Raw genomic sequence first — 24,864 nt, forward strand, 5'->3', positions numbered from 1 at the left:
TTCCATAATACATCCGAGAGCGTTCGACCTTCCTCACTCTCGCTCTCTCTCTTACCACTATGAGTGCAGCTCAGCCCACCATGGTGCGTTGCTGAATGCACACATAAGGCAGGTATATAAAAGGTATTAAGTGTACCTTATAGGACCTCACTTTACAGACTCCTAGGAGTGCCGTAGTGAGTGTCTCACATAGCAGGCTGCAGTCTCAGCCAGATAATGGCATGATGACGTGACCGCTATCCGGGACGGCGCTCTGTCTCAGGCTAACGCCTCAGTCAGTGCAGTTCAGACCCGTGCTGCGTTCACGGAGGGCCTGATTACTACGGTTACGGGCGTAACCAACGTATCGGCGCCCCCGTTTCTCTCAGAACGCGCTGATAATAACCACATTGGGGATGGCGCACTATCACAGACTATGGTCTCTGTTAGTACGACCCAGACCCATGCTGCGTTCAAGAAGGGCCCGATTACCACGGTCACGAAGGTGCCCAGTGTATCGGCGCCCCCACCTTTTCCTGAACGCGCCCAGGCTCACCACACTGAGTGTAGTTCAGCCCACCAGAGGTGCAGAGCTGAACGCACACAGGAGGTGAAAGGAGGAATAATACCTAGACGCCGTCTTGGTTTATCTCAAAGAGACCTCACATTACTGACTCCAAGGAGTACTGTAGTGAGTGCCTCTCATAGCAGGCTGCAGTCTCAGTCAGGAGACATGATGACGCAGCCGCTAGTTGGGGATGGCGCACTATCGCAGACTAAGGTCTCGGTTAGTGCGATTCAGACCCATGCTGCGTTCACGGAGGGCCCGATTACCACGGTGACGAAGTTTCCCAGTGTATCGCGGCCCCACTTCTTTCTGAACGCGCTAATACTCACCACACTGAGCGTAGTTCAGCCCACCAGAGGTGCAGAGCTGAACGCACACAGGAGGTGAAGGGGAGGGAAAGATACCAAGACACCGTCTTGGCTTATCTCAAGGATACCTCACATTCAGCAGGCAGCTGTCTCTGTCCCAATGTGACATGAAGACGCAGCCGCTAGCCGGGAATGACGCCTTGCTGCAGGCTAAGGCCTCAGCCAGCGCAGATCAGACCCGTGCGACGTTCACGGAGAGCGGGAATACCAAAGTTACAAAGTATAACCAAGGTATGGACGCCTCCGGTCTATTCTGAACGTATCAATGCCCATGGCTCTGAGCGCAGCTCACCACACATTGAGTGTGTCGTTGACCAGCCGCTTAAGACCAGTAAAGAGGCATTGTGGCACCACCGTGTGGTGTCAGTCAGAGATCACACCTTTCAGATTCTGTTGAGTTCTGTAAAGGATAAGTTACACTCCGGTAACTAGTCGTTCTATGAGTGGAGCGGAGCCCCATAGGGGAGCTCTGCTCCTAGTGGTTTACCCTCTGCCCTAGGGCAGAACAGCCTGAAGCAAAATTATGCACACACCTACAGCCAATAGGAGTACAGGTGTCCCTATATAAGGAACCCCGTTCCCTCAATCTGCCTCCCGAGATATTATCTTCAGCGAGACTAGAGAGGGTCGGTAGGGGCCTTAAGTCTATGGGGCTCCGCTCCACTCATAGAACTGGAGTTACACTCCGGTAACTAGTCGTTCTATATCGTGGAGCTCCGCCCCATAGGGGAGCTCTGCTCCTAGTGGTTTAAGGCGGAGCGAAACGCTCCAAAATGTACTCCCCTGCCGAGCCTAACACTTCTCATTAAAAAAATGAAAAAAGGTCAAGCCCAGCAATGGCTGCAACCAATTCCCGCAGTACTGCGACTAAAAAATCCATTAGGGCGTCACAATATACCGCGTCATCGGTTATAGACCCGCCCCATCTAGCTCAATGACAATGTCAATGGCTATTGGGCAGATCAATAGAATAGACGCCGTTCTAATCTGTACTAGCAGATAACCGTGCCTCAATATTCTATGACAACACTATTATCCACTAATGGAATGACATAAAATGTCACTCTATATTATGTGTCCAATAGCCCGCCTTACTCACTCAATGGAACCCAGAGTTCTATATCGTGGAGCTCCGCCCCATAGGGGAGCTATGCTCCTAGTGGTTTACCCTCTGCCCTAGGGCAGAACAGCCTGAAGCAAAATTATGCACACACCTACAGCCAATAGGAGTACAGGTGTCCCTATATAAGGAACCCCGTTCCCTCAATCTGCCTCCCATTATCTTCAGCGACTGGACTAGAATTGAAGAAGCCATAGAAGACTCAGGAAGATCTCGTCGTTGATATCCAGCCATCAACGTCTTCCTACAATGAGCACACCAGGGAATTTCCGACCCCCAAAAGCCCTTTTCAGGGCTCTGTGCCGCTGCACCTCCATGGCAACCACGGACCCCCACGACCTATGTTTCGTGTGTTTGGGACCGCAGCATGCCAAGGATGGTCTCGGCAACCCTCCTAATTGCGCCTCCTGCGCTCTCCTTCCTATGAAGGAGAGAAAGCAGCGCCGGGCGTTTTTCAAGGAGGATGTCCCTCTTGATGATGTAATGTCCGTTCTCGCCTCTGCTTCAGAGGCATCAGCGGACAGTGCGGAATCAGAGGATGACAGGGAGAGCGCCGAGCTGGATGTCCCAGTGGGGCAATCCGGAGCTCTGGCGCCAGCCTTTAAGACCCCCTTTCCATCGGGAAGCGCGAGGTCTGAAGGTTCCCTGTGCGAGGAAGACATGAGCTCTGTTAGGTCAGAAGCTCTGTCCTTCGCGGCAGCCTCTCTGCGTTCGGACTTTCCCGAACTCATTGAGAAGGCGGCCACCCGACTGGAGATTGCGCTGCCCCCAGCTCCCCCCCCGATGGAGGTGGATTTGATGGAGGGCGGCCCCTACTCCAAGCCGAGGAGAGCAGCTGAGCCAATGGCTCCAGCCTTGCCTTCTCTTGGCAAATATGTCGAGGGCTCGTGGGGGGCACTTCTGGCGGCGCGTTCGCCGGCCAGAGTGTACACCCCATTCACCAGAGTGGCTGGATATGAGTGGGCAGCTAGGGGAATCCCCAGGCTCGAAGGCGCCATGACGGCGTTCCTAGTGCCGGGTTCGAGTCCCTGGGCAGCCTCCAAGAAGGCCACCCTGCCAGCACAGAAGGACAGGTTCACAGCCCAATTGGCTGAGAAATCCTTCACGCTGGGAGCCCAGAGCGTAGCGGCGGCGACAACATCGCCCTCCTCGCGGCCTCCCTGTCCCGTCTCACAACGGGCAGGTCTGAGATGACCAGCGAGGAAGTGGAGGAGGCCTCCAGGATTTCTGGAGCCATCCTCCACCTGACGCAGGCGGTTGCCATATGTGCGGGCAGGACCATGGCCACCTCGGTGGTCACGGAGCGGCACCTCTGGCTGTCTATGACGGCCATGAAGGAGACCGACAGAGCATCCTTGCTCAACGCCCCCGTCTCCAGCGAAGGCCTATTTGGCCTCGCCGTGAAGGACGCAACAGAACGCATCGCCAAGTTGGACGAAGAGAGGAGGCACCTGGCGAAGCATTTGCCGCTGGCAATGAAGGCCAGCAGAGCCCCAGCCAACCCGTCCACCTCAAACGCCCCCAGTAAATCTGCTGGGAGGCGAAGGGCCAGGCGGCAGGCGCACACCCCAGGCGGCAGGAGAGCGGGCTCGGCCCCTCCAGCAGCGACGGTGACGGCGTCGGTTCCGCCGGCAAGAGAGGTCGTCGTGAAGCCAGCCTGGCAGCACCAGAAGGTCTCCCAAAAGAGGCGGCATCTCTGACGAGGCGAGGGGGAGAGAGCGGAGGATGGCCCGGCGCGTGACGCAGAAGGGCCTACTGTTCCCCCCCACCCCACTGTTCAGGGCGTGGAGGGTTGTGTTTCTCATTATGTGAATAAAGAGATGATTCTCACTGACATTGTCAAAGAAGGACATTTATTCCATAAGGTTCAGAACACTTCACGTTCTATGTCTCTCCCTCACCATCTTGAGTGTAGCTCAACCCACTTAGAGTGTGTAGCTGAGCGCGCTCAAGAGAGGAAAAGGGTAAAGGTAGCAAGGCGCAGCCTTAGCTCACCTAATAAAGATCTCTTACTGCAGACTCCTAGGAGCTCTGTAGTAAAGGTCTCACATAGCAGGCAACTGCCTCTGTCCCAATGTGACATGAAGGCGCAGCCGCTAGCTGGGAATGACGCCTTGCTGCAGGCTAATGCCTCAGTCAGCGCAGATCAGACCCGTGCGACGTTCACGGAGAGCGGGAATACCACCAAGGTATGGACGCCTCCGAATTATTCTGAACGTGTCAATGCCCATGGCTATGAGCGCAGCTCACCACATATTGAGTGTGTCGTTGAACAGCCGCCTAAGACCAGTAAAGAGGCATTGTGGCACCACCGTGTGGTGTCAGTCAGAGATCACACCTTTCAGATTCTATTGAATTCTGTAAAGGATAAGTCTCATTCTAAGCGGCAGTCTCAGTCAGACAATGACATGATGACGCAATCGCTTTCCGGGCAGAGCGCTCTGTCTCAGGCCAGTACCTCAGACAGCGCAGTTCAGACCCGTGCTGCGTTCACGGAGGGCAAGATTACTGGAGTTACGGTCGTAACCAACGTATCAAAGCCCCCGACTCACCCAGAACGAGCTGATGTGTCCTCTCCCTTTCAAGGGGGGCCCGCCTTGGGCTATTCCACCAACCCAGTGCTGGGGAATAGCGGCGGCGAGGGCCATAGAGGAATACAGGTCCTTCCTACTGGACGCACCACAGCTTCGTGCGCACCCGCTTTCTCTGCATTGCTGGCAGTGGCGTCAAAGCTGTACCCTCTCACGCTGGCTAGAACAGACGTTAGAGAAGGGTTATGCCCTCCAATTCCATCGGACCCCACCCCCGTTCAAGGGAGTGGTGGAAACGGTGATGAAAACGCCAGACAAAGTAGCCGCTCTGAGATCAGAGATTACGGAACTTTTGGCGAAGGAGGCGGTCACAGTAGTTCCCCGAGAGCAAAGGAACAAGGGGCTATACTCGCCCTATTTCCTAGTGCCAAAAAAGACGGGGGGAGTGAGGCCGATTTTGGATTTACGCATTCTCAACGAGAGCATAACCAAACGGCCCTTCCGAATGCTGACGACAAAACGCCTACTGGAATGTGTTCAGAAGGGAGATTTTTGTACAAGCATAGACCTAAAGGACGCGTACTTTCATGTGCCGATACAATCGCGCCACAGAAAGTTTCTGCGGTTCGCCTTTCAAGGGGTGGCGTACGAGTTCACGAGGATGCCGTTTGGGTACGCCCTGGCACCTCAAACGTTTTCCAAATGTGTGGAGGCGGCATTGGAACCGCTGCGTCGTCAAGGGATAAGGCTACTAGCCTACCTAGACGACCTGCTGATTCTCGCCCCGTCAGCAGAGCTGGCGTTCACACACACGACACAGACAGTGATTCATCTCACGCGTCTGGGGTTTGCTGTGAATTGGAAAAAGAGCGCACCCTGGCCCAGTCATCAGATTGTCTACCTGGGACTACAGCTAGACACTGTAATGATGAGGGCGCGAATTTCGGACCCTCGAAGGGCAGCATTGTTACTAGCCCTGAGAAAGTGCCGTCCGAATCACACAGTAACGGCGCTATCGATCATGTCACTTTTGGGTCTCATGTCGGCAGCCCACTCTGTGGTCCCGCTAGGGCTCCTGCATATGCGCAGAGCACAGCGGTGGTTCGCCCAACTAAGACTAGACCCAGTGTGTCAACGTCATCGGTTGGTGGTGGTTCCTCTCTCGCTAAGAGCAGACCTGGACTATTGGCGGAATCCGTGCGTTCTCACGCACGGAGTCCCGATGGGCAAGGTGTCATCCTACATTCCAGTGTTTACAGATGCCTCTCTGACTGGATGGGGAGGGACATGTCAGTCTCAAGCGATAGGAGGTGCATGGCCTCAATCAGGTCGTCACATCAACCTCCTAGAGTTGGAAACGGTGCGACTGGTCTTGACCCATTTCGCGTCTACCCTTCGGGGTCGCGATGTGTTGGTCTGGTCAGACAACCGAACCACAGTGGCTCACATAAACCGCCAGGGAGGGGTCAGGTCTCCTGCCCTTCATCGGGCGGCAGTGGAATTGTGGCTGTGGGCTCACAAGCACCTTCGCTCGTTGAGAGCAGCACACATTCCGGGCTACTTGAACGTAGGGGCAGACCTCATGTCAAGAGGGGGTCCTCGAGACGACGAGTGGTGTCTGCACCCGGACATTGTTCTACAGATTTGGGAACAATTCGGGAGAGCCGAGGTGGACCTGTTCGCGTCACGTGTGAACGCGCAGTGTCCCCTATGGTTCTCTCTGAGAAACCAGGACGAACCGCCATTGGGAAGAGACGCATTCGCGCACTACCCGTGGCCGAAAGTTCTCCTGTATGCATTCCCTCCGCTGTCTTGCATTCTCCCACTGTTAGCCAGGGTGAGGTCAGAGGAGCTGTCAGTGATACTGATAGCGCCCGATCGCCCGGGGGCTCCGTGGTTTGCAGAGATGAGTCAGATGTTGATTGCGCCACCCTGGCCAATTCCACATCGACGAGACGCGTTGATTCAGGCGGGAGGCTCGATAGGGCAATGGCCCATAATCGGCCAACCACTGAAGGCTTGGTTCCTGAATGGGACAGGTTAAAGCGCCGTGGGTTGTCTGATGCAGTGATCAGAACAATACAGGGCGCAAGAGCCGGTTCCACTTCTAGGGTGTATACCAGCAGATGGAACGTTTTCTCACGATGGTGTGATACACAGGACGTGGACCCCATGAGCTGTCAGGTAGAGAGTGTGCTCTCATTCCTACAGTCTATGTTTGATAAGCAGAAATCGCCCTCCACTATTCGAGTGTTTGCAGCGGCAATTTCAGCTGGTCATGAAGGGTTTAACGGAAAAAGTGTGTTCAGTCACCCATTAGTGAAACGTTTCCTATTGGGAACGCAACGGCTTAGGCCAAGGCCTAGAGCTACGCTGCCCAAGTGGGATTTGGCATTGGTTCTCGAAGCGCTATGTAAGTCGCCGTTCGAGCCATTGAATCAAATACCCCTCAAGATGCTGTCTATCAAGACGGCGCTGTTGCTCGCCTTGACTACTGCTAAACGAGTCAGCGATTTGTGTGCACTGTCGACGAGACCCGACTGCCTAGCCATTAATGGCGATCTGAGCAGAGCGGTGTTACGTCCTAACCCGGCATTTGTGCCGAAGGTTATTAACAGTGCATATAGATCGCAGATCGTGGAATTGTGGGCTTTTCATCCCCCTCCCCATGGGGAGAGGAGTGAGGAAAAGCTTCACTGTCTGTGCCCAGTACGCGCTTTGGCGTGTTACGTTAGGCGCACAGCGGCGGTTAGGTCATCGCCTCAGCTGTTTGTGTGTCACGGTGCGGCTGCATTGGGTAGACCACTTTCAAAACAGCGTTTGTCTCATTGGCTTTGTGAAGGCATTGAGAAGGCGTACGAGGCGGCGGGGCAACAACCGCCTCAGGGTATTAGAGCGCACTCCACTCGTGGAGTAGCAGCTTCTACTGCTCTTTTCAGAGGAACAGAGGTAGAGGATATTTGTAGAGCAGCGTCATGGTCGACACCGTCTCCTTTTATCCGTTTCTATCTGTTGGATATGTCTTCTAACTCTTTGGCTCGGTCTGTACTCAGCGTGGCTGAAGGGAGATCATGAGCAGAATAGAGAAAGAAAGCAGGATTGTGAATAAGTTCACAAGTCCGCTTTTATTAGAAGTAACATATTATGGACATGTTTTCTAACTCTTTTGTTCGATTGAATTTCAGCAGAGCTGAAAGGCGTTCTTGAGCTAGAAAAAGAGGACAGAGCAGGACCTTGGACAGGTTCCAATCAGGTCCGCTCTGGTTAGGAAGACTTATGTCAAGGATAAGCCCTTTAAACTCCAATCTCGATTGCACTCAGCACAGCTGAAGGGGAATCTTGAGGTAGAGGAGGGAGAAGCAGGATGATAGACTGGTCTCTATCAGGTCCGCTTTGGATGAAGAGCATATTCTGTGGCATGTCTCCTGGCTGACAGTGTCAGCATATAGAAACATGTATTGAGTGGACAGAATGTGAGGTCATCTATCTGAGGTTCAGTTTAGTATGACTGGTATATTTTGTCCCTGCCTACTAATCTCTGGGTTCCATTGAGTGAGTAAGGCGGGCTATTGGACACATAATGTAGAGTGACATTTTATGTCATTCCATTAGTGGATAATAGTGTTGTCATAGAATATTGAGGCACGGCTATCTGCTAGTCAGATTAGCACGGCGTCTATTCTATTGATCTGCCCAATAGCCATTGACATTGTCATTGAGCTAGAGGGGGCGGGTCTATAACCAATGACGCGGTATATTGTGACGCCCTAATGGGTTTTTTAGTCGCAGTACTGCGAGAATTGGTTGCAGCCATTGCTGGGCTTGACCTTTTTCATTTTTTAATGGGAAGTGTTAGGCTCGGCAGGGAGTACATTTGGAGCGTTTCGCTCCGCCTTAAACCACTAGGAGCATAGCTCCCCTATGGGGCGGAGCTCCACGATATAGAACGACTAGTTACCGGAGTGTAACTCCAGTTCTATGAGTGGAGCGGAGCCCCATAGGACAAGGCCCTACCGACCCTCTCTAGTCTCGCTGAAGATAATATCTCGGGAGGCAGATTGAGGGAACGGGGTTCCTTATATAGGGACACCTGTACTCCTATTGGCTGTAGGTGTGTGCATAATTTTGCTTCAGGCTGTTCTGCCCTAGGGCAGAGGGTAAACCACTAGGAGCATAGCTCCCCTATGGGGCTCCGCTCCACTCATAGAACTGGAGTTACACTCCGGTAACTAGTCGATTAGTAGGCAGGGACAAAATATACCAGTCATACTAAACTGAACCTCAGATAGATGACCTCACATTCTGTCCACTCAATACATGTTTCCACATGCTGACACTGTCAGCCAGGAGACATGCCACAGAATATGCTCTTCATCCAAAGCGGACCTGATAGAGACCAGTCTATCATCCTGCTTCTCCCTCCTCTACCTCAAGATTCTCCTTCAGCTGTGCTGAGTGCAATCGAGATTGGAGTTTAAAAGGCTTATCCTTGACATAAGTCTTCCTAACCAAAGCGGACCTGATTGGAACCTGTCCAAGGTCCTGCTTTGTCCTCTTTTTCTAGCTCAAGAACGCCTTTCAGCTCTGCTGAAATTCGATCGAACAAAAGAGTTAGAAAACATGTCCATAATATGTTACTTCTAATAAAAGCGGACTTATGAACATAGTCACAATCCTGCTTTCCTTCTCTATTCTGCTCATGATCTCCCTTCAGCCACGCTGAGTACAGACCGAGCCAAAGCGTTAGAAGACATATCCAACAGATAGAAACGGATAAAAGGAGACGGTGTCGACCATGACGCTGCTCTACAAATATCCTCTACCTCTGTTCCTCTGAAGAGGGCAGTAGAAGCTGCCACTCCACGAGTGGAGTGCGCTCTAATACCCTGAGGCGGTTGTTGCCCCGCCGCCTCGTACGCCGTCTCAATGCCTTCACAAAGCCAATGAGACAAACGCTGTTTTGAAAGTGGTCTACCCAATGCAGCCGCACCGTGACACACAAACAGCTGAGGCGATGACCTAACCGCCGCTGTGCGCCTAACGTAACACGCCAAAGCGCGTACTGGGCACAGACAGTGAAGCTTTTTCCTCACTCCTCTCCCCCATGGGGAGGGGGATGAAAAACCCACAATTCCCACGATCTGTGATCTATATGCACTGTTAATAACCTTCGGCACAAATACCGGGTTAGGACGTAACACCGCTCTGCTCAGATCGCCATTAATGGCAAGGCAGTCGGGTCTCGTCGACAGTGCACACAAATCACTGACTCGTTTAGCAGTAGTCAAGGCGAGCAACAGCGCCGTCTTGATAGACAGCATCTTGAGGGGTATTTGATTCAATGGCTCGAACGGCGACTTACATAGCGCTTCGAGAACCAGTGCCAAATCCCACTTGGGCAGCGTAGAACTAGGCCTTGGCCTAAGCCGTTGCGTTCCCAATAGGAAACGTTTCACTAATGGGTGACTGAACACACTTTTTCCGTTAAACCCTTCATGACCAGCTGAAATTGCCGCTGCAACACTCGAATGGTGGAGGGCGATTTCTGCTTATCAAACATAGACTGTAGGAATGAGAGCACACTCTCTACCTGACAGCTCATGGGGTCCACGTCCTGTGTATCACACCATCGTGAGAAAACGTTCCATCTGCTGGTATACACCCTAGAAGTGGAACCGGCTCTTGCGCCCTGTATTGTTCTGATCACTGCATCAGACAACCCACGGCGCTTTACCTGTCCCATTCAGGAACCAAGCCCTAGCGGGACCACAGAGTGGGCTGCCGACATGAGACCCAAAAGTGACATGATCGATAGCGCCGTTACTGTGTGATTCGGACGACACTTCCTCAAGGCTAGTAACAATGCTGCCCTTCGAGGGTCCGAATTCGTGCCCTCATCATTACAGTGTCTAGCTGTAGTCCCAGGTAGACAATCTGATGACTGGGCCAGGGTGCGCTCTTTTTCCAATTCACAGCAAACCCCAGACGCGTGAGATGAATCACTGTCTATGTCGTGTGTGTGAGCGCCAGCTCTGCTGACGGGGCGAGAATCAGCAGGTCGTCTAGGTAGGCTAATAGCCTTATCCCTTGACGACGCAGCGGTTCCAATGCCGCCTCCACACATTTGGAAAACGTTCGAGGTGCCAGGGCGTACCCAAACGGCATCCTCGTGAACTCGTACGCCACCCCTTGAAAGGCGAACCGCAGAAACTTTCTGTGGCGCGATTGTATCGGCACATGAAAGTACGCGTCCTTTAGGTCTATGCTTGTACAAAAATCTCCCTTCTGAACACATTCCAGTAGGTGTTTTGTCGTCAGCATTCGGAAGGGCCGTTTGGTTATGCTCCGTTGAGAATGCGTAAATCCAAAATCGGCCTCACTCCCCCCGTCTTTTTGGCACTAGGAAATAGGGCGAGTATAGCCCCTTGTTCCTTTGCTCTCGGGGAACTACTGTGACCGCCTCCTTCGCCAAAAGTTCCGTAATCTCTGATCTCAGAGCGGCTACTTTGTCTGGCGTTTTCATCACCGTTTCCACCACTCCCCTGAACGGGGGTGGGGTCCGATGGAATTGGAGGGCATAACCCTTCTCTAACGTCTGTTCTAGCCAGCGTGAGAGGGTACAGCTTCGACGCCACTGCCAGCAATGCGGAGAAAGTGGGTGCGCACGAAGCTGTGGTGCGTCCAGTAGGAAGGACCTGTATTCCTCTATGGCCCTCGCCGCCGCTATTCCCCAGCACTGGGTTGGTGGAATAGCCCAAGGCGGGCCCCCCTTGAAAGGGAGAGGACACATCAGCTCGTTCTGGGTGAGTCGGGGCTTTGATACGTTGGTTACGACCGTAACTCCAGTAATCTTGCCCTCCGTGAACGCAGCACGGGTCTGAACTGCACTGTCTGAGGTACTGGCCTGAGACAGAGCGCTCTTCCCGGAAAGCGATTGCGTCATCATGTCATTGTCTGACTGAGACTGCTGCTTGCCATGAGACCCATCCATTGCAGCACTCAACAGAGTCTGAAAGATGTGATCACTGACTGGTACCACATGGTGGTGCCACAATGCCTCCTCACTGGTCTTATGCGGCTGTTCAACGACACACTCAATGTGTGGTGAGCTGCACTCAGAGCCATGGGCATTGATACGTTCAGAATAGACCGGAGGCATCCATACCTTGGTTATACTTGTAACTTTGGTATTCCCGCTCTCCGTGAACGTCGCACGGGTCTGATCTGCGCTGGCTGAGGCCTTAGCCTGCAGCAAGGCGTCATTCCCGGCTAGCGGCTGCGTCTTCATGTCACATTGGGACAGAGACAGCTGCCTGCTGAATGTGAGGTATCCTTGAGATAAGCCAAGACGGTGTCTTGGTATCTTTCCCTCCCTTCACCTCCTGTGTGCGTTCAGCTCTGCACCTCTGGTGGGCTGAACTACGCTCAGTGTGGTGAGTATTAGCGCGTTCAGAAAGAAGTGGGGCCGCCGATACACTGGGAAACTTCGTCACCGTGGTAATCGGGCCCTCCGTGAACGCAGCATGGGTCTGAATCGCACTAACCGAGACCTTAGTCTGCGATAGTGCGCCATCCCAACTAGCGGCTGCGTCATCATGTCTCCTGACTGAGACTGCAGCCTGCTATGAGAGGCACTCACTACAGTACTCCTTGGAGTCAGTAATGTGAGGTCTCTTTGAGATAAACCAAGACGGCGTCTAGGTATTATTCCTCCTTTCACCTCCTGTGTGCGTTCAGCTCTGCACCTCTGGTGGGCTGAACTACACTCAGTGTGGTGAGCCTGGGCGCGTTCAGGAAAAGGTGGGGGCGCCGATACACTGGGCACCTTCGTGACCGTGGTAATCGGGCCCTTCTTGAACGCAGCATGGGTCTGGGTCGTACTAACAGAGACCATAGTCTGTGATAGTGCGCCATCCCCAATGTGGTTATTATCAGCGCGTTCTGAGAGAAACGGGGCGCCCGATACGTTGGTTACGCCCGTAACCGTAGTAATCAGGCCCTCCGTGAACGCAGCACGGGTCTGAACTGCACTGACTGAGGCGTTAGCCTGAGACAGAGCGCCGTCCCGGAAAGCGGTCGCGTCATCATGCCATTATCTGGCTGAGACTGCAGCCTGCTATGTGAGACACTCACTACGGCACTCCTAGGAGTCTGTAAAGTGAGGTCCTATAAGGTACACTTAATACCTTTTATATACCTGCCTTATGTGTGCATTCAGCAACGCACCATGGTGGGCTGAGCTGCACTCATAGTGGTAAGAGAGAGAGCGAGAGTGAGGAAGGTCGAACGCTCTCGGATGTATTAAGGAAAAAGGGGCTCTTTCTTGACAGTGTCAAGTAGAGCCAACTCTTTATTACACACCTCAACAAAAAACATTCTCCTCCATACACTCAACGGTAGAGTGGGGGGGGGACAGTGGGCTCGGTCACAGCAGGCGCTGTGCCGTCTTCCGTTCTCTCCCCTCGCCTGTCATAAACGGCGTCTCTTCTGGCCGCCCTTCGGGTGATGCCAGGATGACGCTTTAATGACCTCTCTGGCCGGCACCTCTGGCGCTGCAGGGGGCGAGGCCCGCTCCCTTGCTGCTGGAGGCCGCCGTCTGACGCCAAGCTGTAGCGAGAGTAACGGCCGCCCTTCCTCATATCCACTTCCGGGTTGGAGGGAATGGGGGCAGCAATCTCCCGCTGTTTAGCAGCCCACTCAATGAGACCTGAGAATTCAGGCACAGAGAGGCTGTGGCGTCATCATCCAGGGATGTAATGACCTCACAATTTCCCGAAGGAAAAGGGGTGTTAAACATCTGGGTCAGTGTAATGAATTGTTCCAATAGAATATTCATTTCTTCCCCAATAGCCCTGTCATCTCCTGAGTCAGTGCCCTCAGATGATGCCTCAGCTGAGACTAACACTGATAGCACATCCTCAAGAGGAATATCCTCCCTAAAAATGCCCAATGCTGCTTCCACTCCTTCAAAAAGGAGGCGCAGCTGGCGCATAGTGGGGATTGATGAAGCTGTCCCTGGCGTGCTGTGCCCCTCAACCCACGAAACAATGTCGGGGGGGTCGACAGCCGCCAAGGGGAACAGCGACATTGAGCTCTGAAAAGAGCTTTTTGTTAAATGCTTACCTTTTGGATAAGCTTGGTGTGCTCATTGTAGGAAGGCGTTGATGGCTGGATATCAACGGCGAGATCTTCCTGAGTCTTCTATGGCTTCTTCAATTCTAGTCCAGTCGCTGAAGATAATGGGAGGCAGATTGAGGGAACGGGGTTCCTTATATAGGGACACCTGTACTCCTATTGGCTGTGGTGTGTGCATAATTTTGCTTCAGGCTGTTCTGCCCTAGGGCAGAGGGTAAACCACTAGGAGCAGAGCTCCCCTATGGGGGCGGAGCTCCACGATATAGAACGACTAGTTACCGGAGTGTAACTCCAGTTCTATGAGTGGAGCGGAGCCCCCATAAGGGAGCTCTGCTCCTATTGGTTTACCCTCTGCCCTAGGGCAGAATAGCCTGAAGCAAAATTATGCACACACCTACAGCCAATGGGAGTACAGGTGTCCCTATATAAGGAACCCGTTCCCTCAATCTGCCTCCCGAGATATTATCTTCAGCGAGACTAGAGAGGGTCGGTAGGGCCTTAAGTCCTATGGGGCTCCGCTCCACTCATAGAACTGGAGTTACACTCCGGTAACTAGTCGTTCTATATCGTGGAGCTCCGCCCCCATGGGGAGCTCTGCTCCTATTGGTTTAAGGCGGAGCGAAAGCGCTCCAAAATGTACTCCCTGCCGAGCCTAACACATCTCATTCGAAAATGAGAAAAGGTCAAGCCCAGCAATGGCTGCAACCAATTCCCGCAGTACTGCGACTAAAAAAACCCACCCGGGCGTCACAATATACCGCGTCATCGGTTATAGACCCGCCCCATCTAGCTCAAATGGCAATGCCAATGGCTAGTGGGCAGGTCATCAGAATAGACGCCGTGCTAATCTGTACCAGCAGATAGCCGTGCCTCAATATTCTGTGACAACACTATCGTCCACTAATGTAATGACATCAGTCACTCTACATTAAGTGTCCAACAGACCGCCTTACTCACTCTATGGAACCCATAGATTAGTAGGCAGGAACAAAATATAAAAGTCATACTATCTGAATCAGATAGATGACCTCACATTCTGTCAGTTCAATACATGTCTCTATGTACTGACCCTGAGTCAAGAGACATGCCACAGATAGCTTTTCATCCGAAGCGGACCTGATAGAGACCTGTCTATCGTCCTGCTTCTCTTTCCTCTAGCTCAAGATTCTCTTTCAGCTATGCTGAGTGCAATCGAGCTCGAAAATTAAAAAGCCTGTTCTTGACATAACACGTTTTCCTAACCAAGGCGGACCTGATTGGAACCTGTCCAAGGTCCTGCTCTGTCCTCTCCTTTTAGCTCAAAATCGCCTTTCAGCTCTGCTGAATGCCGACCGAGCTAAAGAGTTGGAAAAACGTGCCATAATATGTTTCTTCTAATAAAAGCGGATTTATGAACATGGTCACAATCCTGCTTTCTTTCTCTGTTTCTTTCTCAAGATCTCCCTTCAGCCACGCTGAGTACAGATCGAGCCAAAGAGTTAGAAGACATATCCAACAGATAGAAACGGATAAAAGGAGGCGGTGTCGACCAAGACGCCCGCTCTACAAATATCCACTACCTCTGTGCCTCTGAAGAGGGCAGTAGAAGCTGCTACTCCACGAGTGGAGTGCGCTTTAATACCCTGAGGCGGTTGTTGCCCCGCCGCCTCGTACGCCGTCTCAATGCCTTCACAAAGCCAATGAGACAATCGCTGTTTTGAAAGTGGTCTACCCAATGCAGCCGCACCGTGACACACAAACAGCTGAGGCGATGACCTAATCGCTGCTGTGCGCTCAATGTAACACGCCAAAGCGCGTACTGGGCACAAACAATGAAGCTTTTTCTCACTCCTCTCCCCATGGGGAGGGGGATAAAAAAGCCCACAGTTCCACGGTCTGTGATCTATATGCACTGTTAATAACCTTCGGCACAAATGCCGGGTTGGGACGTAACACCGCTCTGCTCAAATCGCCATTAATGGCAAGGCAGTCGGGTCTCGTCGACAGTGCACTCAAATCACTGACCCGCTTAGCGGTAGTCAAGGCGAGCAACAGCGCCGTCTTGATAGACAGCATTTTGAGGGGTATTTGATTCAATGGCTCGAACGGCGACTTACATAGCGCTTCGAGAACCAAAGCCAAATCCCATCGGGGCAGCGTAGCTCTAGGCATTGGCCTAAGCCGTCGCGTTCCCAATAAGAAACGTTTCACTAATGGGTGACTGAACAGGTTTTTCCCGTTAAACCCTTCATGACCAGCTGAAATTGCCGCTGCAAACACTCGAATGGTGGAGGGCGATTTCTGCTTATCAAACATAGACTGCAGGAATGAGAGCACACTCTCTACCTGACAGCTCATGGGGTCTACGTCCTGTGTGTTACACCACCGTGACAAAACATTCCATCTGCTTGTGTATACCCTGGAAGTGGAACTGGCCCTAGCGCTCTGTATGGTTCTGATCACTGCATCAGATAACCCACGGCGCCTCAACCTGTCCCGTTCAGGAACCAAGCCTTCAGTGGTTGGCCGATTATGGGCCACTGCCCTATCGAGCCTCCCGCCTGGCTCAACGCGTCTCGTCGATGTGGAATTGTCCAAGGTGGCACAATCAACATCTGACTCATCTCTGCAAACCACGGAGCCCCGGGCGATCGGGCGCTATCAGTATCACTGTTAGCTCCTCTGATCTCACCCTGGCTAGCAGTGGGAGAATGCAAGACAGCGGAGGGAATGCATACAGGAGAACTTTCGGCCACGGGCAGTGCGCGACCGCGTCTCTTCCCAATGGCGGCTCGTCCTGTTGTCTCAGGGAGAACCATAGGGGACACTGCGCGTTCACACGTGGCGCGAACAGATCCACCTCGGCTCTCCCGAATTGTTTCCAAATTTGGAGAACAATGTCTGGGTGCAGACACCACTCGTCGTCTCGAGGACCCCCTCTTGACATGAGATCTGCCCCTACGTTCAAGTAGCCCGGAATGTGCGCTGCTCTCAACGAGCGAAGGTGCTTGTGAGCCCACAGCCACAATTCCTCTGCCGCCCTGTGGAGGGCAGGAGACCTGACCCCTCCCTGGCGATTTATGTGAGCTACTGTGGTCCGGTTGTCTGACCAAACCAACACATCGCGACCCCGAAGGGTAGACGCGAAGTGGTTCAAAACCAGTCGAACCGTTTCCAACTCCAAGAGGTTTATGTGCCGACCTGATTGAGGCCATGCACCACCTATCGCTTGAGACTGACATGTCCCCTCCCCATCCAGTTAGACAGGCATCTATATACACTGGAATGTAGGATGACACCTTGCCCATCGGGACTCCGTGCGTGAGAACGCACGGGTTCCTCCAATAGTCCAGGTCTGCTCTTAGCGAGAGAGGAACCACCACCAACCGATGGCGTTGACGCACTGGGTCTAGTCTTAGTTGGGCGAACCACCGCTGTGTTCTGCGCATGTGCAGAAGCCCCAGCGGGACCACAGAAGTGGGCTGCCGACATGAGACCCAAAAGTGACATGATCGATAGCGCCGTTACTGTGTGATTCGGACGACACTTCCTCAGGGCTAGTACCAATGCTGCCCTTCGAGGGTCGAAATTCGCGCCCTCATCATTACAGTGTCTAGCTGTAGTCCCAGGTAGACTATCTGATGACTGGGCCAGGGTGCGCTCTTTTTCCAATTCTAGCGAACCCCCAGACGCGTGAGATGAACCACTGTCTGTGTCGTGTGCGTGAACGCCAGCTCTGCTGACGGGCGAGAACCAGCAGGTCGTCTAGGTAGGCTAATATCCTTATCCCCTGACGACGCTAGCGGTTCCAATGCCGCCTCCACACATTTGGAAAACGTTCGAGGTGCCAGGGCGTACCCAAACGGCATCCTCGTGAACTCGTACGCCACCCCCTTGAAAGGCGAACCGCAGAAACTTTCTGTGGCGAGATTGAATCGGCACATGAAAGTACGCGTCCTTTAGGTCTATGCTTGTACAAAAGTCTCCCTTCTGGACACATTCCAGTAGACGTTTTGTCGTCAGCATTCGGAAGGGCCGTTTGGTTATGCTCTCGTTGAGAATGCGTAAATCCAAAAATCGGCCTCACTCCCCCCGTCTTTTTGGGCACTAGGAAATAGGGCGAATAGAGCCCTTTGTTCCTTTGCTCTCGGGGAACTACTGTGACCGCCTCCTTCGCCAAAAGTTCCGTGATCTCTGACATCAGAGCGGCTACTTTGTCCGGCGTTTTCATCACCGTTTCCACCACTCCCCGAAACGGGGGTGGGGTCCGATGGAATTGGAGGGCATAACCCTTCTCTAACGTCTGTTCTAGCCAGCGTGAGAGGGTACAGCTTCGTTGCCACTGCCAGCAATGCAGAGAAAGCGGACGTGTACGAAGCTGTGGTACGTCCAGTAGGAAGGACCTGTATTCCTCTATGGCCCTCGCCGCCGCTATTCCCCAGCACTGAGTTGGTGGAATAGCCCAGGGTGGGCCCCCCTCGAAAGGGAGAGGAAACATCAGCTGGTTCTGTGTGAATCGGAGGCCTTGATACGTTAGTTACGCCTGTAACTCCAGTAATCCGGCCCTCCGTGAACGCAGCACGGTTCTGAACTGCGCTGTCTGAGGTACTGGCCTGAGACAGAGCGCTCTTCCCGGAAAGCGATTGCGTCATCATGTCATTGTCTGACTGAGACTGCTGCTTGCCATGAGACCCATCCATTGCAGCACTCAACAGAGTCTGAAAGATGTGATCACTGACTGGTACCACATGGTGGTGCCACAATGCCTCCTCACTGGTCTTATGCGGCTGTTCAACGACACACTCAATGTGTGGTGAGCTGCACTCAGAGCCATGGGCATTGATACGTTCAGAATAGACCGGAGGCGTCCATACCTTGGTTATACTTGTAACTTTGGTATTCCCGCTCTCCGTGAACGTCGCACGGGTCTGATCTGCGCTGGCTGAGGCCTTAGCCTGCAGCAAGGCGTCATTCCCGGCTAGCGGCTGCGTCTTCATGTCACATTGGGACAGAGACAGCTGCCTGCTGAATGTGAGGTATCCTTGAGATAAGCCAAGACGGTGTCTTGGTATCTTTCCTCCCTTCACCTCCTGTGTGCGTTCAGCTCTGCACCTCTGGTGGGCTGAACTACGCTCCGTGTGGTGAGTATTAGCGCGTTCAGAAAGAAGTGGGGCCGCCGATACACTGGGAAACTTCGTCACCGTGGTAATCGGGCCCTCCGTGAACGCAGCATGGGTCTGAATCGCACTAACCGAGACCTTAGTCTGCGATAGTGCGCCATCCCCAACTAGCGGCTGCGTCATCATGTCTCCTGACTGAGACTGCAGCCTGCTATGAGAGGCACTCACTACAGTACTCCTTGGAGTCTGTAATGTGAGGTCTCTTTGAGATAAACCAAGACGGCGTCTAGGTATTATTCCTCCTTTCACCTCCTGTGTGCGTTCAGCTCTGCACCTCTGGTGGGCTGAACTACACTCAGTGTGGTGAGCCTGGGCGCGTTCAGGAAAAGGTGGGGGCGCCGATACACTGGGCACCTTCGTGACCGTGGTAATCGGGCCCTTCTTGAACGCAGCATGGGTCTGGGTCGTACTAACAGAGACCTTAGTCTGTGATAGTGCGCCATCCCCAATGTGGTTATTATCAGCGCGTTCTGAGAGAAACGGGGCGCCGATACGTTGGTTACGCCCGTAACCGTAGTAATCAAGCCCTCCGTGAACGCAGCACGGGTCTGAACTGCACTGACTGAGGCGTTAGCCTGAGACAGAGCGCCGTCCCGGATAGCGGTCGCGTCATCATGCCATTATCTGGCTGAGACTGCAGCCTGCTATGTGAGACACTCACTACGGCACTCCTAGGAGTCTGTAAAGTGAGGTCCTATAAGGTACACTTAATACCTTTTATATACCTGCCTTATGTGTGCATTCAGCAACGCACCATGGTGGGCTGAGCTGCACTCATAGTGGTAAGAGAGAGAGCGAGAGTGAGGAAGGTCGAACGCTCTCGGATGTATTATGGAAAAGGGGCTCTTTCTTGACAGTGCCAAGTAGAGCCAACTCTTTATTACCCACATCAACAAAAAACATTCTCCTCCATACACTCAACGGTAGAGTGGGGGGGGACAGTGGGCTCGGTCACAGCAGGCGCTGTGCCGTCTTCCGTTCTCTCCCCTTCGCCTGTCATAAACGGCGTCTCTTCTGGCCGCCCTTCGGGTGATGCCAGGATGACGCTTTAATGACCTCTCTCGCCGGCACCTCTGGCGCTGCAGGGGGGGGCGAGGCCCGCTCCCTTGCTGCTGGAGGCCGCCGTCTGACGCCAAGCTGTAGCGGAGTAACGGCCGCCCTTCCTCATATCCACTTCCGGGTTGGAGGGAATGGGGGCAGCTAATCTCCCGCTGTTTAGCAGCCCACTCAATGAGACCTGAGAATTCAGGCACAGAGAGGCTGTGGCGTCATCATCCAGGGATGTAATGACCTCACAATTTCCCGAAGGAAAAGGGGTGTTAAACATCTGGGTCAGTGTAATGAATTGTTCCAATAGAATATTCATTTCTTCCCCAATAGCCCTGTCATCTCCTGAGTCAGTGCCCTCAGATGATGCCTCAGCTGAGACTAACACTGATAGCACATCCTCAAGAGGAATATCCTCCCTAAAAATGCCCAATGCTGCTTCCACTCCTTCAAAAAGGAGGGCGCAGCTGGCGCATAGTGGGGGATTGATGAAGCTGTCCCTGGCGTGCTGTGCCCCTCAACCCACGAAACAATGTCGGGGGGGGTCGACAGCCGCCAAGGGGAACAGCGACATTGAGCTCTGAAAAGAGCTTTTGTTAAATGCTTACCTTTTGGATAAGCTTGGTGTGCTCATTGTAGGAAGACGTTGATGGCTGGATATCAACGACGAGATCTTCCTGAGTCTTCTATGGCTTCTTCAATTCTAGTCCAGTCGCTGAAGATAATGGGAGGCAGATTGAGGGAACGGGGTTCCTTATATAGGGACACCTGTACTCCCATTGGCTGTAGGTGTGTGCATAATTTTGCTTCAGGCTATTCTGCCCTAGGGCAGAGGGTAAACCAATAGGAGCAGAGCTCCCCTATGGGGCGGAGCTCCACGATATAGAACGATTAGTTACCGGAGTGTAACTCCAGTTCTATGAGTGGAGCGGAGCCCCATAGGAGGCTCTGCTCCTGTTGGTTTACCCTCTGCCCTAGGGCAGAACAGCCTGAAGCAAATTATGCACACACCTACAGCCAATGGGGAGTACAGGCTGTCCCTATAAGCCGTTCCCTCAATCTGCCTCCCGAGATATTATCTTCAGCGAGACTAGAGAGGGTCGGTAGGGCCTTAAGTCCATGGGGCTCCGCTCCACTCATAGAACTGAGTTACACTCCGGTAACTAGTCGTTCTATATCGTGGAGCTCCGGCCCCATGGGGAGCTCTGCTCCTATTGGTTTAAGGCGGAGCGAAACGCTCCAAAATGTACTCCCTGCCGAGCCTAACACATCCCATTCAAAAATGAGAAAAGGTCAAGCCCAGCAATGGCTGCAACCAATTCCCGCAGTACTGCGACTAAAAAACCCACCCGGGCGTCACAATATACCGCGTCATCGGTTATGGACCCGCCCCATCTAGCTCAATGGCAATGCCAATGGCTAGTGGGCAGATCATCAGAATAGAAGCCGTGCTAATCTGTACCAGCAGATAGCCGTGCCTCAATATTCTGTGACAACACTATCGTCCACTAATGGAATGACATCAGTCACTCTACATTAAGTGTCCAACAGACCGCCCTACTCACTCAATGGAACCCAGAGATTAGTAGGCAGGAACAAAATATAAGTCATACTAGCTGAATCAGATAGATGACCTCACATTCTGTCAATTCAATACATGTCTCTATGTACTGACCTTGAGTCAAGAGACATGCCACAGATAGCTTTTCATCCGAAGCGGACCTGATAGAGACCTGTCCATCGTCCTGCTTCTCCTTCCTCTAGCTCAAGATTCTCTTTCAGCTATGCTGAGTGCAATCGAGCTTGAAAATTAAAAAGCCTATTCTTGACATAACACGTTTTCCTAACCAAGGCGGACCTGATTGGAACCTGTCCAAGGTCCTGCTCTGTCCTCTCCTTTTAGCTCAAAATCGCCTTTCAGCTCTGCTGAATGCCGACCGAGCTAAAAGAGTTGGAAAAACGTGCCATAATATGTTTCTTCTAATAAAAGCGGATTTTATGAACATGGTCACAATCCTGCTTTCTTTCTCTGTTTCCTTCTCAAGATCTCCCTTCAGCCACGCTGAGTACAGATCGAGCCAAAGAGTTAGAAGACATATCCAACAGATAGAAATGAATAAAAGGAGACGGTGTCGACCAAGACGCCGCTCTACAAATATCCACTACCTCTGTACCTCTGAAGAGGGCAGTAGAAGCTGCTACTCCACGAGTGGAGTGCGCTTTAACACCCTGAGGCGGTTGTCGCCCCGCCGCCTCGTACGCCGTCTCAATGCCTTCACAAAGCCAATGAGGCAATCGCTGTTTTGAAAGTGGTCTACCCAATGCAGCCGCACCGTGACACACAAACAGCTGAGGCGATGACCTAATCGCTGCTGTGCACTCAATGTAACACGCCAAAGCGCGTACTGGGCACAAACAATGAAGCTTTTTCTCACTCCTCTCCCCATGGGGAGGGGGATAAAAAGCCCACAATTCCACGGTCTGTGATCTATATGCACTGTTAAAAAACCTTCGGCACAAATGCCGGGTTGAGACGTAACACCGTTCTGCTCAAATCGCCATTAATGGCAAGGCAGTCGGGTCTCGTCAACAGTGCACTCAAATCACTAACCCGCTTAGCGGTAGTCAAGGCGAGCAACAGCGCCGTCTTGATAGACAGCATTTTGAGGGGTATTTGATTCAATGGCTCGAACGGCGACTTACATAGCGCTTCGAGAACTAAGGCCAAATCCCATCGGGCAGCGTAGCTCTAGGCATTAGCCTAAGCCGTCGCGTTCCCAATAAAACGCGTTTCACTAATGGGTGACTGAACGTTAAACCCTTCATGACCAGCTGAAATTGCCGCTGCAAACACCGAATGGTGGAGGGCGATTTCTGCTTATCAAACATAAACTTTCGGCCACGGGCAGTGCGCGAATGCGTCTCTTCCCAATGGCGGCTCGTCCTGTTGTCTCAGGGAGAAACATAGGGGACACTGCGCGTTCACACGTGACGCGAACAGATCCACCTCGGCTCTCCCGAATTGTTTCCAAATTTGGAGAACAATGTCTGGGTGCAGACACCACTCGTCGTCTCGAGGACCCCCTCTTGACATGAGATCTGCCTCTACGTTCAAGTAGCCCGGAATGTGCGCTGCTCTCAACGAGCGAAGGTGCTTGTGCGCCCACAGCCACAATTCCTCTGCCGCCCGATGGAGGGCAGGAGACCTGACCCCTCCCTGGCGATTTATGTGAGCTACTGTGGTCCGGTTGTCTGACCAAACCAACACATCGCGACCCCGAAGGGTAGACGCGAAGTGGTTCAAAACCAGTCGAACCGTTTCCAACTCCAGGAGGTTTATGTGCCGACCTGATTGAGGCCATGCACCACCTATCGCTTGAGACTGACATGTCCCTCCCCATCCAGTTAGACAGGCATCTGTATACACTGGAATGTAGGATGACACCTTGCCCATCGGGACTCCGTGCGTGAGAACGCACGGGTTCCTCCAATAGTCCAGGTCTGCTCTTAGCGAGAGAGGAACCACCACCAACCGATGACGTTGACGCACTGGGTCTAGTCTTAGTTAGGCGAACCACCGCTGTGTTCTGCGCATGTGCAGAAACCCCAGCGGGACCACAGAGTGGGCTGCCGACATGAGACCCAAAAGTGACATGATCGATAGCGCCGTTACTGTGTGATTCGGACGACACTCCCTCAGGGCTAGTACCAATGCTGCCCTTCGAGGGTCCGAAAATTCGCGCCCTCATCATTACAGTGTCTAGCTGTAGTCCCAGGTAGACTATCTGATGACTGGGCCAGGGTGCGCTCTTTTCCCAATTCTAGCGAACCCCAGACGCGTGAGATGAATCACTGTCTGTGTCGTGTGCGTGAGCGTCAGCTCTGCTGACGGGCGAGAACCAGCAGGTCGTCTAGGTAGGCTAATATCCTTATCCCTTGACGACGCAGCGGTTCCAATGCCGCCTCCACACATTTGGAAAACGTTCGAGGTGCCAGGGCGTCCAAACGGCATCCTCGTGAACTCGCACACCACCCCTCTATGGCCCTGCCGCCGCTATTCCCCAGCACTGGGTTGGTGGAATAGCCCAAGGTGAGCCCCCTTTGAAAAGGGAGAGGACACATCAGCTCGTTCTGGGTGAATCGGGGGCTTTGATACGTTGGTTACGACCGTAACTCCAGTAATCTTGCCCTCCGTGAACGCAGCACGGGTCTGAACTGCACTGTCTGAGGTACTGGCCTGAGACAGAGCGCTCTCCCCGGAAAGCGATTGCGTCATCATGTCATTGTCTGACTGAGACTGCCGCTTAGCATGAGACTTATCCTTTACAGAACTCAGTCTGAAAGGTGTGATCTCTGACTGTCACCACACGGTGGTGCCACAATGCCTCCTTACTGGTCTTAAGCGGCTGTTCAACGACACACTCAATGTGTGGTGAGCTGCTCTCAGAGCCATGGGCATTGACACGTTCAGAATAATTCGGAGGCTTCCATACCTTGGTGGAATCCCCGCTCTCCGTGAACGTCGCACGGGTCTGATCTGCGCTGACTGAGGCAACGGCCTGCAGTAAGGCGTCATTCCCGGCTAGCGGCTGCGCCTTCATGTCACATTGGGACAGAGGCAACTGCCTGCTATGTGAGACCTTTACTACAGAGCTCCTAGGAGTCTGTAGTAAGAGATCTTTATTAGGTGAGCTAAGGCTGCGCCTCGCTACCTTTACCCTTTTCCTCTCTTGAGCGCGCTCAGCTACACACTCTAAGTGGGTTGAGCTACACTCAAGATGGTGAGGGAGAGACATAGAACGTGAAGTGTTCTATACCTTATGGAATAAATGTCCTTCTTTGACAATGTCAAATGAGAACCAGCTCTTTATTCACACAATGCAAAAACAACAACAACCCTCCACGCCCTGAACAGCGGGGTGGGGGGGAACAGTAGGCCCTTCTGCGTAACTCGCCG

At 52.9% G+C, this 24,864-nt stretch overlaps 1 protein-coding gene across 1 annotated transcript in view; it reads right to left on the reverse strand.

Annotated features, from left to right (window-relative positions):
- Positions 1-24,864, reverse strand: part of LOC121559657 — a 71,009-nt gene that overhangs the window by 32,056 nt on the left and 14,089 nt on the right. Inside the window, 1 exon segment of the mRNA XM_045214541.1 lies at positions 3,805-3,835. Coding sequence (XP_045070476.1) covers positions 3,805-3,835 — 31 coding nt within the window.

This window comes from Coregonus clupeaformis, unplaced genomic scaffold, assembly GCF_020615455.1.
Source record: "Coregonus clupeaformis isolate EN_2021a unplaced genomic scaffold, ASM2061545v1 scaf0275, whole genome shotgun sequence".
Lineage (NCBI taxonomy): Eukaryota > Metazoa > Chordata > Actinopteri > Salmoniformes > Salmonidae > Coregonus > Coregonus clupeaformis.